The sequence below is a fragment of the Centroberyx affinis genome, unplaced genomic scaffold (genome assembly GCF_046629955.1).
Source record: "Centroberyx affinis isolate AG114_WGS23_722 - 3 ecotype Tasmania unplaced genomic scaffold, CSIRO-AGI_Caff_v1 ptg002900l_1, whole genome shotgun sequence".
Taxonomy (NCBI): Eukaryota; Metazoa; Chordata; class Actinopteri; order Beryciformes; family Berycidae; genus Centroberyx; species Centroberyx affinis.
Window position 1 is genome coordinate 60,390 of NW_027281025.1, and position 15,219 is coordinate 75,608.

The 15,219-nt window shown below is 42.6% G+C and overlaps 2 protein-coding genes across 2 annotated transcripts in view; one reads left to right on the forward strand and one right to left on the reverse strand.

Annotated features, from left to right (window-relative positions):
* The first annotated feature begins 5,058 nt into the window (after positions 1 to 5,058).
* mrpl2 (mitochondrial ribosomal protein L2) lies at positions 5,059 to 7,850 on the forward strand. The gene is made up of 8 exons (XM_071536560.1): positions 5,059 to 5,124; positions 5,607 to 5,699; positions 5,800 to 6,007; positions 6,155 to 6,296; positions 6,426 to 6,541; positions 6,679 to 6,789; positions 7,335 to 7,408; positions 7,498 to 7,850. The coding sequence occupies exons 2-8, from the start codon at positions 5,628 to 5,630 to the stop codon at positions 7,705 to 7,707; spliced, it is 933 nt and encodes a 310-aa protein (XP_071392661.1). The 5' UTR covers positions 5,059 to 5,124; positions 5,607 to 5,627; the 3' UTR covers positions 7,708 to 7,850.
* A 76-nt stretch (positions 7,851 to 7,926) lies between these two features.
* Positions 7,927 to 15,219, reverse strand: part of LOC139658429 (phosphofurin acidic cluster sorting protein 2-like) — a 48,510-nt gene continuing 41,217 nt past the window's right edge. The window contains exons 19-24 of the mRNA XM_071536559.1: positions 13,164 to 13,206; positions 13,022 to 13,064; positions 12,432 to 12,570; positions 11,988 to 12,211; positions 11,168 to 11,281; positions 7,927 to 10,924 (exon numbers count right to left, since the gene is read on the reverse strand). Of these exons, the coding sequence (XP_071392660.1) occupies positions 10,809 to 10,924; positions 11,168 to 11,281; positions 11,988 to 12,211; positions 12,432 to 12,570; positions 13,022 to 13,064; positions 13,164 to 13,206 (679 nt within the window). The 3' untranslated portion in view covers positions 7,927 to 10,808. The remainder of the gene's footprint in view (positions 10,925 to 11,167; positions 11,282 to 11,987; positions 12,212 to 12,431; positions 12,571 to 13,021; positions 13,065 to 13,163; positions 13,207 to 15,219) is intronic.

Below are 15,219 nucleotides of genomic sequence, written 5' to 3' on the forward strand. Positions count from 1 at the left end.
TATTATTATTAGCCTACTATTATAATTATTATTCAAAACTGTGGACTGTGCTTCTACATACTTTAAGCCAAAGAGTGTTCTAACTTAACGGGAGTCAGTTGGGTATGGTAAGAAGTGGCACTTTCTATACCTAAGCCTGAGTCCAAAATTGAACTTTGAGTTGTTTGCTTTCATCATTATATGAGAGAGCAAAGATCAAGTCAGACATCTATTTGGAAGCCATATCAAAAAATAAATCACATCAGAGGAGCACCCAAGGGGGGCCAGTGTTCCCTGTAGATGTGTGTGTGTGTGTGTGTGTGTGTGTGCAGGATAGTTTGGTGTCCTACAGTCTAATAGTCAATCACACTGATCAAATGATAACATATTGTCATTCATCAGCCCACTTTGTCCCCAGACATGTATTTAATATACGCAGGTTTGGAAGTTTTCGTGGCAAATAATATTGGATGAAGGATTTAGTGCGTTGACACCCTGTCCAGTTTTAAAATGTTCAGGTACCACAGGAGATGTGCGAAAGCATTGCATTATTATATACCCCCCTCCACCCATTTATTTTTTCCCCACGGGAAAGCATGGCAGAGAGCAAATGGTGACATCTGGTGGTCAAATTGTAAAAAGTAAAATATTTATTCAATTTTTAATTTAAATTTTCTACATTTACTTATCTTGTTAAGAATAGGCTTTATCCCTATCTGTTGGGCAATAATTAATCAGACAGATTTTCCTCGCCCCTCTCCCTATTCAGGCAACATTCTCTCTTAAGTTTAGTTTCTACACCGGCATAATGGCCCATAGGCTAAACCAGGAAAACAGCTTCATGAATTTTGAAACAACTCAAGCTCATGATTACCAGGCTACAATACTTGTGCAGTCCATTCCCTCATTAGTCTAATTTGTCCAAGAAAAGCACTGAAAACTGATTTCAGAAGGATTAAGCCATAGACTTTAGACGCCATACAGAAGTACAGTATATACTGTATATAGAGGCCTTTCTGACAAAGTCTGTGCCATTAACTGCTTTTCAACGAATGAATGACTTTCTCACACACACACGCATGCATGCACGCACACACACACACACACACAATAATGAACATGGAGAACAATGTATATGAGGAGCTTTACGGACTCATTTATGTGGGCAGCTTAATATTTGTGGACGACACAGGAAAGATGTGAAACTAATACTTGTGAAGTCAGCAATATCACCCTAAACACCCTCAACTAACTCTTGCACCCTATGAACATCTCACTCTAAACACCCTCAAGATGCCTTTTCCTCACGTAAAGCAGCAAACTGGTGGACAGACACTTCCACACTCAACAAGGAGGGAATAATGAGTAGGAAGACCATTTTTCAACCAGAAGGGATTCAAGCCCCTGACCTTTGACCTCCCTGTGGGGGGGGCAAGCAGAAAGGCAAATTAATTTCTATCACAAAAAAACAAGTTACAAACTTTTCTTAACTTGAAACCGGCAGGATAAATGAGGAGAGGAAGACAAAGAGCCAAGTACTGAGCAGAAGATGATGGCAGAAGATGGAACACTTTGTAGAGTAATGGCTCGTGACTCTTCTTGAATGCTCCCAATAAATTTCATTTAGTTAAACTGACAATGTTTCAAAGGTCCCATTGGGATCCCAGGAAGATGGAACAGGACATAAGACTATGTTCTGTAAGGAACATAAAGCCCTAAATCTATATTTCAAATACTGATTCATGGTGAATTTTGACTACACCTGATGAGAGTGAGTAATAAAATGATTCCAGTGAGCAGCAACAAAGTAAATACATTCTACACTTTTGATTTTTATGTCATTTCTGCTTCATCAGATGAGTCGCAGTAACGAAGCGGGACAGAAATACGAGCAAAGGCTTGCATCAAAGGTTATGAGATCCAGATCCAGATCCAAAACCCACAACATCACAAATACAATACTACCACTGACTCTACAGGAAGCTTCATTCATTCATTCAACCACTCCAATACAGAGAAGTCAAACAGAAAAATGGCTTATTTATAGTATTGATAAGTTTTGTTTTGTTTTTCCCCCATACAAAATCACTTAAAATCAGTGGTGACATAATGCACAGAACTCTGAAACATCATAAATGCATTGTGGAGTGCATCACCATTGTTACCCAACCAGTCATTCCATTTTAGTGCACTGTTGGCAAACCTGTTGGCATCTTTTCTCTAACAACGCTGAACAAAGCAGACATGAATGACATGGATTCAACTAACGAGCCTCCAGAAGTGTTTTATATCCTCCAGCCCACAGGGAACCCAGGTAGGAATGTTGTCACATAACTTACAATCACACAAAAAATATTTTCCCACTTTTAATTCTTGTAAAAATGCAACACAGCATCCCCTTTGAAGAGTTTTCTTAACTGTGTCATCTCTTCTCTTCAGATGAACTGGTGGCTGTGGAGTGCAGGAGGATCTCTAACTATGCTGGTACACCTGAGACCAGGTCCAGACTGTGGACCGGTCCTGTGGAAACCTCTGGCCCTTCCTCTGGAAGAGGACAAACTGTTTCCAACCACGAGGAGACTTGTTTTCTGCCTCTTATTCCAGGTAGGGAACTGGTGCGCTAGTCAAAGCCTTGGCCTAAGTTCCTCTTGCTTTAAGAAACAGTAACTTGTTTGGTCGACTTTTTTGTTTTGGCTCTCTTGTAAAGTTTTTACTTACAGCCCTCTGGCTCCAGGCCTTGAACTGACGTGTTTTTAAAGGACAGATGTGGTGCAGTTGGAGCTTCCATGGTTGGATGCTAGAGAGCGCTGTCTTATAGACTGAGATACCTATGTCATCAGATAATGTTGTAATGTTGTATGTTATCAGATATCAAGTAACCCTAAGCTGAATATAATAAGGAGTTCTTCTAACCGCCTGCCTGCTGTGTTTCTCCAGTTGGGCCCTCAGCAGCTCTCAGCACTGAGAGTCTCAGGATGAAGCTCCAGCTGCCCGGCAATGAGCACATTGGCATCAGGAGCGTACTGGCTGTCAGCGAGAGGCTCTGCGAGTACTGCTACCCATGCGGCTCCTGTGATGACCACTTCATCACCATCAGGGACCTCCAAAAACACCTGATGGCCAGCTGGGAGCAGCACGGGGAGTGCAGCTACTTCTACCAAATGCTGAGCCAGAAGGCTGCTGGACAGACTGAGCCCAACACTGAAAGTGAGACTTCCAGGAAGAGAGGGAGAGAGGAGGAAGAGAGCGCCTCTCGGCCCAGGAAAAGGTCCAGGGTGACGCGGCGACACCAGTGTCCCCTGTGCCGAAACAAGCGGCTCAGAGAAGGCTGCAAAATGGAGGAAAAGATCTGCCTCCCTGCTGACAAGAAGGCAAAGAAAACAAATCACGAGCCCAACATCTAGGCGGTGTTTTATGTGTGTATGTGTGAGAGTGTGTGTGTGTGTGTGTGTGTGTTGTGGTGTCTTCCCCCTCCACTGCCAGCTGACTGTAACCTGGAGGAAACACAGCTGACGCCAATCAGCAATCAGACTCTCTCTCTGGATACAAGGAGAGCAGTTTTTGGAGGAGAGGGAGAGGACAGGAGGTGAGACAGATGCAACTCCTCCACCCAGAGAGCTGTGGTCTGGAAGCAGGAGAAGCCGTAAAGCTGCTGTGTTGCTGCCGTGATGCAAACATGCAAAACCGCTTCTCCTCCTTCCAGACCACAGCTCTCTGGGTGGAGGAGTTGTGTCTGTCTCTCCTCCTGCCCTCTCCCTCTCCTCCAACAACTGCTCTCCTCGTATCCAGAGAGAGTCTGATTGCTGATTGGCGTCAGCTGTGTCTCCTCCAGGTTACAGTCAGCTGGCAGTGGATGCATCTTTATCAGCTGCCATCCCACCTGACGCTGGCTCTGTGCTGCTCTCTGGCTCCCTCTGCTGGCGGTTAGGTGGCAGTGGCGTGGAGAGACACCACTGTGTGTGTGTGTGTGTGTGTTGTATCATCTGCCTTATCAGCATTTAAATAAATTGCATTGCCTTGCATTTCTTGGTGCTTTTCTTGTCCGAAAAACAAAACTTTATTCCTTTGACTAAATCCAACCAATTTTTTGTACAAATTGTTGCACTTAGATTTTTATACAATTGTTTGAAGTAGTTCTGAAATACAATGAATCATAGATAATATATATAGGCTTAATATTGTTTCCAACTGCGGGGTCTGAAAGATTGAATCACACATTATTTTCACATTATCTATTCATCAAACAGTACCACTCCAACACCGAATTCTATACAGCATTGTAATGACTGTTATAAAGATGAGACAATGGAAAACGTAGCTTGTAAACATTAAAAGGTTGTTGTATATATGAAAGCACTGCCATACATACAGAATTTGTAAATGATGAGGTCCCGCGCCCCCTGAGCCTCGCTCCGTATTCTTTGTATACTAGTTAACCGAGAAAGTTTATTCTCTACCAGTGATAAGATCCACAGTCCAGGACACAGGGCACTACAACGTTTCACACTAGGTTTTGTGGACACTCCACTTCACACGTGCAAGTATATAAGCAAACAGGTGAGACACTCCTATAGGTTCTCGGTCTAACAGGATACGAGCTATATGCGTCTTTCAGGGAACTGAGAAGTGAGAAGTCCGCTGAGAAGTCCGCCCTTACAAGACGACCTCCCAATTCTTTTCGTCCTAGAGTCCTGCAAGACCTGGGCGGAATAAAAAAAACAACAATAAAGCAAAACAAACAAATCACGGTCAGCAAGAGCAGTGATAAGACCCTCCTGCAATCACTGCAACACACAAACAATAATTTCACAATTAATACATTAAGCATTCACATTCTTCCGTGCCTAGATTTAAAAACAATTACTTTATTTATCAGATTAAAAATATATACCAAACACAATAAATAAAAATAGGCTACTATGGATAGCTGCTGCGCCATGCACTCTCCCACAAAGTAAGCACTGCATACATATCTTTGAACTTGTAAACAAGGGAAGAGAGAATCTCAGGAAGCTAGAAAAATACCAGAGAGAAAAAAAATAGAGGAGAGTTGTGGTCTGGAGACACGTCATCAGTGCGCGACATAGCGTGCAAGACAGTGAAGGACGCAGAAGAGGATTGGGATGAAATAACTTAAGTATAAAGGTTGGTTTAATGTCATATTTACACCAGACGACAGTTGAATTAGTTTACCAGATTAATAACCAATTTGGCTGTATTTCTCGCAAAAGAAAACAAAAGGCAGGTTTAATAATTCGGCCGTAGTTCGCTAACCTTAGTTAGTTAGCTACAGACTAAGCTAGCGTTAGCTAACGTTATTAGTCAGTTGTGAGACAGGCGGGTGACAGCATTGGCATAATCCAGCCAGCTATACAACAGTGGCTTTACTCCAAACTTGGTGGCTAGTGATATTTTGTTGGTCACTTTAACTATTTGATTGGTACGTTAAGTTTTGGTTCAGTAGATGAAGGACTAGCTGGTTAATAGCTGTCTGTTTTCAAAGGAAGAGAGACTGCCAGCTACTGCACGCAGCCAGGCTAATGTTGCATGCCAGGCGATGGATAAAAGAGCCAAGCTTTATGCCAGTAAACTAACAACTGATATCTTCCCTCCTCTCTGCCCTCCAGCCTTGTCAAGAGGACTCTGTCATGGCGGTGTCGTGTCTGTCTCGGGCTCTGCGGTGCCTGTCTCTGTCCCAGCCTGCTCTGGTGTCCTCACAGGTAGACGGTGCATTTCATGGACACAGACACTATCATGGTTGGTAATAAACTCACACCGTCACAAGTACCAAACAAGTTGTCCTCCTCACTGTGTTTCCAGGCAGTGGCGCAGACTAAGCTGGGAACTCAGGCCATCTCCATCGCTCAGCTGTCTCTGCCACCTGTGACTGTGTTCTGCACAGTCCGGCAGTGCAGAGGCTTCCTCACAACAGCGTCTCTGGACCAGAACCGCACACTGTGGAAGCAGAGGGAGAAGTACACTATCAAGCCCATTGGGATGAAAAAGACAGGAGGCAGAGATCACTCAGGTGAGACAAGGGTCATCTCAAAATGAAATATGCTTGCTTCGGAAATAGATAGAAGTGCCTTGATAATAGTTGATAATAGTAGTTTGTATTTGCATTACTGTCTGTAGTGAGTTTCCACATGGGCGCTGATCTTTCTCTGCCATACAGGAAGGATACGGACACATGGCATCGGCGGTGGCCACAAACAGAAATACCGCTGGATCGACTTCCAGCGGCTTCGCTATGAACCCGGCAAAGAGGACCAGATCTTCGAAGAGAAGGTTGTTGAAGTCCGATATGACCCATGCAGGTGAGATCAAGGCCTCTTAAACTTAGCTTCCACCACACATGACGATACAATACATTTTTTTAACGTTTCTAAAAAAAGATCATGAATATAGGTCAGTGTCCTCATAATCTGTTTTGCTCCTCGCAATAGATCAGCAGATATTGCCCTGGTAGCTGGAGGCAACAGAAAGCGATGGATCATCGCTACAGAGAGCATGCAGGTCGGAGACATCCTCAAAACATCTGGAGTTATTGGACGCATGGCAGGTATGAGTTAATTGCCATTTTGTCAGCTTGTTTGGTTAAACTCCTTCATTTGAGATCAGTGGTGTGTGCTTTGTCCAAGCTTTGGTTAATACTGGACAACTTTGGCCTGTGTAACTTTTGTGTTTTTCACTTTCCAGTCTCAGCCAATGAGGGTGATGCCTACCGACTAGGAGCTCTCCCTGTGGGCACCTTGGTGAACAACCTGGAAATACTTCCAGGGAAGGGAGCCGAGTACATCCGTGCTGCAGGTAACCTGTCATGTTATTTGCATGTTCGTGTTATATTGTATGCACTTTATAGTATGCACTTTATCTTGATGAGGGTTGATGACAACAAAGCACTGAAACTCTGAATATGTATTATTGTACAACATGCATTTTATTTTAATAGGTGATTCCACTTCTCCCATGTGATATAATTGTGTGTTGAATGAGGAAGTAACTGTTTGTAAGCTGCAGAACAAATTGTCTCAATGATGTCATTAGAGTATTTCTAATCTATTCTACCTATCGATGCACACTTGCACGTCCACCTCAACCTGTAACTGTCAGTGAAGAAACTGCATCTTATCTTATTTTCAGTATGTTTGGTTGGCGTGACTACTTTTATCTTCAGTACTCTATTGTCTTGGCTATGTCCCATTCTCTGTTGTGACAACTCATTCTTATCTTGCTTATAATTATCTTATAATTGCTTTTTACATTTGGAACAGTGTAATAGCTGTTGTGACATGATATTTGTAATGTGGTTAGTACAAAATAGTAATATTGTGGTTCATTTCATGTTTTTTCAGGCACAAGTGGTGTATTGCTCCGTAAAGTAAACGGAACCGCAATTGTCCAGCTTCCTTCAAAGCAGCAGGTTCAGGTGAGACTCTTTGGATTAAAATGACCCATGTCATGTATGTAAGACCAAACTCTGCTGTCTTTACTCACATTTTGTCATGACACACACAGGTATTGGAGACCTGCATGGTGACGGTGGGTCGCGTGTCCAATATCGACCACAATAAACGGATCATTGGCAAAGCCGGACGCAACCGCTGGCTCGGCATTCGCCCTTCAAGTGGCTTGTGGCAGAGGAAGGGGGGCTGGGCCGGACGCAAGATCAAACCTCTGCCCCCGATGAAGAGTTACATCAACCTGCCCTCCATCTCTGCTAAATAACAGACACTGACAACTTGACTCTGGATATGTTTGGGACTGAAGATTATTGTGTTTTATCGCTGGACAAAAGCTGTACAATGCTTTGTAATGTTGTTTCGGTCATTACAATTGTCATTAAAATAAAATGACTGAATAAGAACGCAGCATGAATGAAGACAAATACTGTTTGTACAGAAGATTAAAAATTTTATTAAACACAACTGCTTGTGAGAGCATGGAAAGAAACAAAACAATATAAAAATCCAAAACATATTTACATCTATAGTAAAACATGCAGAGTAACCCATATTTTTAGTGGTAAATTTAAAAATACTGTCATGTCATTTAAAATAGGGTTTGTGCAAAGACACTGGGTGGCATTTCCAGTAACCGGATCATTGAGACAGCATGTTGCAACACTTGTAGTCTGATCATTCATGAACAAGTGATGTTGAAGTTAACTGCAGTGCTCCGTGTTGGATTGAAGAGAACGTTGGTGTGAAGTGTGAAGCGTGCCGGCTCATTGATCCGGTCATGTAAAACACCCCCATGCTACCTCTAGATTTAGGGCAAAAAACTCTTGAGGTCAAATACATTGAAATACACTTGTTGTCATAACGCCCTTTTCGTATTTAAAGGGCTAACTCGCATGACAAGTTCCCTCCACGCGCGACTCCGGCCCGGCTAGCACTTCACAGCCCGGGTTTTACAAATCCACAAGGGCCAGGTCATCTCCCAGCTGAGAGGAGAGAGCGAACACTTCAAAAACCAGGAAACAAAGACAAGTCGACTGTACAGTCACAGGCAGACACGTATGGTGGTGGCTGTTGAAGCTTTTCAACATCAAGTGGCAAAACAAAAAAGTAACAGAGAGCCGTGATGGTTTCTCAGACCTCAGAAGGCGCTTAATCCCATCCACATAAACATGACATCCCTACTGAAAAAGGGTAAAACTGAAAACAAGTACAGCCTTCTGATGACTAGTAGGTAGTGGTTTATATTTCAAACATGGATTCTAACACTTCACCTCAAAACCAAAAGGGTGTCCCAATTAGAGCTGAAAGGTGTATAAAACCATAAGAAAGTGCATTACACAGTGGGAGAAATGTATGAGAAATTACATATCTAATAGTGTTTGCATTGTAGAAATCCAACTTCATAATTATGAGTTATGGAAATATATTTGGCATTTAAGGTGAGAAACAAAGCTAAATTGTTTGTGCTTTCAATTTAGTCGAGGGGAGGGGGGGATTTGCGATTCACAATAGTACATCTTGTATATTTATATACAATACTAAAAAAGCCAGCCTATCAAAGCTTGTAAGTCTTCACTTTATAAAAAGCAACAACAAAGAAACTCATACAGAAGGCCCTTTGTCCAAAGGTTTCCTATTGCAAAAAGTTCACATAAGTAACACTATTCAGGGAGTACCATCAAACATTTATCACACCTACACAGACACACATAGGCAGTGACTTGGGACATCTGGCAACACTCCAACCATACGCTTTTTCCACCATGAAATCATTTTAAAAACAATACTTGCACTGCGCTCGACAGTATTGTCAAAGCCCGTTTCAAGTCAGACCAACTCATCCTCATTACTAAATGTCCAGAAATAGGCCTACACAATACTGAATGGATTACCTATCTGATGACAGTAGTTTAGGTTATGTTATGTTTGTACTACTTGCATGTCCAGCCACAGTGAGGCTGTGTTAAGGGACACAATGGCAATTGCTTGTTTAGGATGTGCATACTTACATGCATAATGTGTTCTGATCTGACCAAATGTGGAGCACTTTACTGTATAAAGTTTATGAAGTTTCTTTTTTTTTTCCCTCAGTACTCTCAGTACTGATCTGACGACAATTACATTTTCTGTATATTTTCAGCGTAGTGTGAAGTTTAGCCAAGAGACGTGTCTAGCTGAAAGCTCTGGTGGTTAGACTGTAATACAAACTTGACTTTGGCACATCACTACACATGTGGTCTAATCCAGTAATACATAAGTTACTGCAGGTCTGTGACACGGACACTCTAGTAAGCCAACACATCTTTGCTTTGTGACCTAGCTGAACACGAGACCACTTTTCACAAATAAGTGGTATAAAAGCTCTAATTATTCTAGTAAAAGGCCAAATTACACAGCAACTGGGAATGAATTGTAAAAAACAAATCAGGACCTTGAAACATAGACAGAATGCAGTCACAACTAAAGGGATTCATACATTTGGCATTCAGCTGTTGGAGTTGAAATACATTATATTGAGTATCAGGTTACCCTGCTTCAAAGTGGTTATAACTTTACAGGCCTCCAGCCTTAGGTAATGAATCTATACTGACACCTATACAAGAACTTCCTTACACTGATGAACAAAGGATTCATTTGATGAACTGTTTACATGTTACAAATGCGTTATAGCTACATTCATAATAGCTACCTTCAAAAATACCTTGCTTGAATTGTTTTCGATTTGCTTTAGGTACACAGTGTGCTAAAAAGCAACAAGGCAGAAAGAACAAAGTTATGTGTTCCTCGCTATAAAAATTACGCTTTTGAGAAAAATAAAGTAAGGGACAAGTAAGAAAACAGAGCACTGAGTTAGAAGGGAAGGATTCCATCTAGATTCACAGCAATATTCCAACTTTCAAAAACAAACACGAACACAGTCTCAAACGATCTCACACACACCACTGCACATCACCAGCACACTCCTCCATTGTCTATAGAGTAACAATAAACGTAGGATTTCACAGAAATAATAAAATGTTAACAAAAACAAAGTGCAAACACAGCTGCCATTATCGAAATGTGGCAAATTGTCAAAAACCTCAAAATACTTCCGAGGCGGCAGCACAAATCTTACAAAATAGTACTTGTTCTTTTTGTAGTGTGTAAAAAAACAACAACAACCAACAACATCAACATCGAGAACATCAAATCGACAACATGAAACTTGGATTGTGTGTTGAACACGTGGTTACGAGTCAGTAAGGTTTCCACAGGAAAACTATTACTGCCGGGGCCAGTTGGCGTTTCCTCGACGTCTCCGTAGCCTCTCCTCTCGGTGAGACAAGTGCAGGGGAGAGTGTGGCGGTGAGTGGGCGGTGGCCGGGGTCACATGGGCTTAGTGTAGCCGAAGATTCCCACTGGGAAGTGCTTGACATGAGTCGGCCACTGGGCGGCCAGCTGGAAAAACTTGACGTCATTCCACTCCACTCCGTCGATAGAAACTGAAGACCAAGAAGGATTGTAATGTAATACATGAGCAAAAAGGATGGTAATTTAATTCAAAGAGAACATCAAAAATTCAATAACTCATGCTTGTGAATTTGGACTAATATATTAAAGAGTAGACACCCTATGTAACTGTGAGGAGAGATTTGTTGTACTTGACATCTCCACTAGATGGCAGTAGAACACCTCAACTGTGCTGCAGTGTGTGTGTGTGTGAGTGTATCCATGACTGGCCTCACCTCTCAGCATAGTGTGCTGATGCTTGGCTGTACAGATCAACCTGCTGATACCGTCAATCACTTGGCTCTTAGAGTCCAGCTCTTTCTCCTTGGGCTTCTTGCTGAGGAAAATCACTGTAGAGGGAGGCACAGAGTGAGTCATGCAAAAAACAAACAGTCTTTCTCGCACCCTTATTTCTGTAATGGCCCTTTCCCAGTAAAGAAATCTTCCTTTTCCTAGCATGTCTCTATTATACATGCACATTCCTAGACAGAGGAATATTTATTACAGATTAGAAAACATGGCACAAAGCAGAGTCAGCATGCTGAAAGCTGCTCCCAAGGTGTATACATGTATTAACACTATGTTTTTATTTTACTGTCAAAGTCAGGTCTATTTTGTGGTGCTGGCACTATGCATGAAGCGTGTTTGGGGTCCGGTGGCTAGTTAAATGACACAGCCCTTTAGGGAAGTACGTGTGTTTTAGCTGGTGGTTTTCAACTGCCTGTTATCTGATGAAGAGCACTGCGCTTGAAATGTCACCTGTGTAGGTGTTAATAAATTTATATTTATCATATTCCTGGGAGCAGCTTTCAGTATGAGGACTCTACTTCAGTTACATTGTGGCTTTGAGACACTGCTTATTAATAATGTTGAGGATCTAGGAATTAAAATGTATTCATGAGCATCAGCTAAATGCTTTCAATGTAAATGTACATGTCATGCATTCACTTCCACTTTGTAATGTATGACTACTAGATACCACAATTTTTATTTACATTCCTTCATACAGTGTGTGTGTGTGTGTGCGTGTGTGTGAGTCATATTCCCCAGCTGTACCTTTCTTGTTCTTCTCCTTGGTGACCACAGTCATGGCCATGCTGGGTGGAGGGGTGAGTTCTCCGCCGCAGGGCAGGCGGCTGACTTGCAGCGAACGGAAGTTACTCTTCAGCGTGTTCTTCAGTCCCACGTCTCTCTTTTCTCCCTCCCTCTTCTTCTCCGGGCCTTGCCACGTCCAGTAGTCCACCTGGAGCCCCATCACCTCGCCGCCTGAACACGGAGAACTGGAGACGAGAGAAAAGGTGGTGGGTGTTTAGCTTCCAGCTCAAACACAGTTCACACTTGCAGACAAAAGGCAAAAAAGACTACTGTGAGATAAGAAAACAGTTTTGTCACCAGTACAAAGCTTATTACTCAATTGCCAGCCATTGAAAGACTAGGATTTGTTTCTTTCATTGTATGTATATGGCAGATAAAGTTGAGTTTAAGTGAGTCTTGTCGTACCCAGCTCCAGAGAGGGCGGTGGAGACAGAGGGAGACTGAGGGGGCGTTCCCCCAATCTCCTTCCCATACGGACCAGCCGATGGGGGCGTTGGGGAGGACAGGATGCTTGTATTGCCCCCCATGGCATCATCTGAGTCCACTGCACAGCAGGGGGGAGGAAAGAATGTCATTCACAAAGCTTTAAAGTGAATAAATACATAACAAAAAGGTATATATTACTTGCCTGTGTTGAAACACATCAATCCTGGTGATAATCTCAACATTTTGGAGCAAATTTCATGGCATTTCAGACAGTAAGTCTGGGTCATTCTCCCCCTTCTGTCCCAATACATGTAACATCCTCACTATTAATTTACATCAGAGCTGGGTTGACCCATGTATAACACAGACACTCCTCCTCCATGTTCCTCATCCACTTGTTTGTATCGCTCACAATTGCGCAGTAGGCGGAGAATGGCTCACATTAGTGGATAACATCACACTTTGAGGTAATGGAGACTCTTGACTGCAGTAACCTGGCAGATAATACTATCTGCGTGTTTGTACCTGCTGGGAAAGTTAGCATGCGTATAAAACAGAAAGAGCCTTACCTGAAGTTGAGAGGCTGTGCTCCACAATCCCAACCTTTACCACCTGCGAGAAGAAAAGGTGTCGGAGTAAGACAACAAAATCAAGCACAGAATGAATCCGTTGCCCTGCTTGGTGCGTTTGCGTAAAACAAATCCTCCTTACCCCAATAAATGGCACAAATTTCTGACAGGAGTCCTCATCAGGGCTGTGAGCAGAGAGAGAGAAAAGAGGGGCTGTGAGTCCGGCCGGGGATGGGTTTTAACACTTCAACACTCCAGAGGTGCACATGAACACTCAATGGCCCTGGAAGGATGATGGCCTTTGCATGGCCTACACCATGTCCCATCGCAGTGGAGATGGCACATGACTGGCTGGGTGGAATGGGGTTATTCTGGGGTCACGCTACAATGAGATGAATGAAAGGACCGCTCCTTACAACCAAAATGAGACACCGTCCCTCTTTAAGAAGGACAGGGTTGGGGTTATTATTTTCTTTTGGATATGGGAATAAGAGTAATAGTTATCTTGGGTTCAGTGGTTGTAACCGTGTGGCTGTTAGGAGTCAGGAAGCAAACTGTGGCTGTTGCTAAGTGTCGAGCACACTGAAGGACTGAACAGCCGTGACCTTTTCAACATACTAGGGCTCTACTGAGCACTGACTGTCCTTTTGTTCCTGTGCCATCTGAAGGGATTAAGATTTATACTGTGCATTTCACCGCAATCACCTGCACTGAAAAAAACAAAAAAACAAAAACACGCTCGACGAAGATCACTGCTGTCGCCAAGCTTGAAATACAGTTAGCATACCACCGTCAGTATGGGTGAATTAAATGTACTGTAGAAGTGGGGACACCAACATGATTCTACATTACCATTGAAAAAAATAGTATAATAGAGCATAATTAGTATGATAAAGCATAATGCAAGCTGCTTGAATTATAATTCCTTTGACTCATATTTAAATATTTCTCTGACCTGACAGTAGTCCAAAACATCAATAACATTGGGTACAGTAGCAGTAAAATGTAGCCACCACTAATGCTAAAAGAATGAAAGTCATGGGGCAACCATGACATTTTTTCTTGGTCAGCTCACCTTTAAAATCAACTTAAATCAGCAATGACACTTTTACTGGTTTGCTTGTATTTTAATCTAAATGCAGATGATTTGGGCAAAATTTGAAACATCTTGCAGTTGCACCAAAGCCTTCCATTCATTTATTATCGGTGATGATATTGATATTGATATTGCTGGATGTTTGTGCTGCCAGAAAATCAAACATACATTCCAGTTTTGCCTGGTTCTTCGACTACTCTCAAAGAGCCATCAATACCATGAATAGCTGGGGTTGTTTTTAAGGTTGTTAGGCATATCTTCACAGCAACAACACAGAGGACTGAGAGTAAGAATCAAAGTCACACCAAACCAAGGACACAGGTTGGGATAGAGTGCAAAGTGAGGTTACAGTGAGTATCGAGTGTGAAAAGGGAAATGTTAGACACAGCAAGAAGCTCAAGCCAAATGGAGGAGAGAAAATAAGGAGGGCAGAAAACAAGAGTTGAATTAGATACCTGATGTAAAAATCAAAATACAAACTTCTCTTCCTTGAATGCAAACCAAAGGGAAAGGGGGAAGAAGGAATGCAACAGTGTTAAATTGTGTGTCGTATTAAGTACCTTCTGACCACTAGGAAGCCACTCTGACAGAGAGGGGAAGGGTTCGGTCAAACCTCAAAGAAAACAAGCAAACTAACACACGGAGGCAACGGGCAGTTCGTTTAAACGCTGCAAAACCAACAGGAGTGCATCTGTATTTGTGCGTGTGTCTGTCTGTGGGTTCTTGTCAGACCTCGTCAAAGCAGAGGTCTGCACTGACCTGAAACTGAAGCTCTAGCCCCACTCCAGTCGGACCTATTTATTAAAAAGTGAATCTGAAACGGGCCCAAACCTGCCTGTCAGGCTCAGGTCAGGAAGCAGACCTCTGTGTCAGAGTAAACAGCAGCTCTACTGAGGAAATGAACTAACTGAGGGTACACTATCACACATCACAGCAGTCTGTGAGTGTGTTTATTAATGTATGTGCCTGTATGTGGGTGTGTGTTTGCATGCATACGCATCTGTATATTTTCCCCATGCAATTTAAATCGGTATTCACTTGATACAGTGATCAAGTCCTGAGGAGGGGCTGAGCAGTCGTAGCCATTTTTCTTCCCCTGAGA

What these genes read in the sequence shown, in the direction of transcription:
- mrpl2 (XM_071536560.1), top strand. Translation starts at nt 5,628, where the DNA reads ATGGCGGTGTCGTGTCTGTCTCGGGCTCTGCGGTGCCTGTCTCTGTCC. An exon ending in AGGAGGCAGAGATCACTCAG is followed by an intron (nt 6,008 to 6,154) that starts GTGAGACAAGGG and finishes TCTGCCATACAG; the next exon opens with GAAGGATACGGACACATGGC. An exon ending in CTTCAAAGCAGCAGGTTCAG is followed by an intron (nt 7,409 to 7,497) that starts GTGAGACTCTTT and finishes TGACACACACAG; the next exon opens with GTATTGGAGACCTGCATGGT.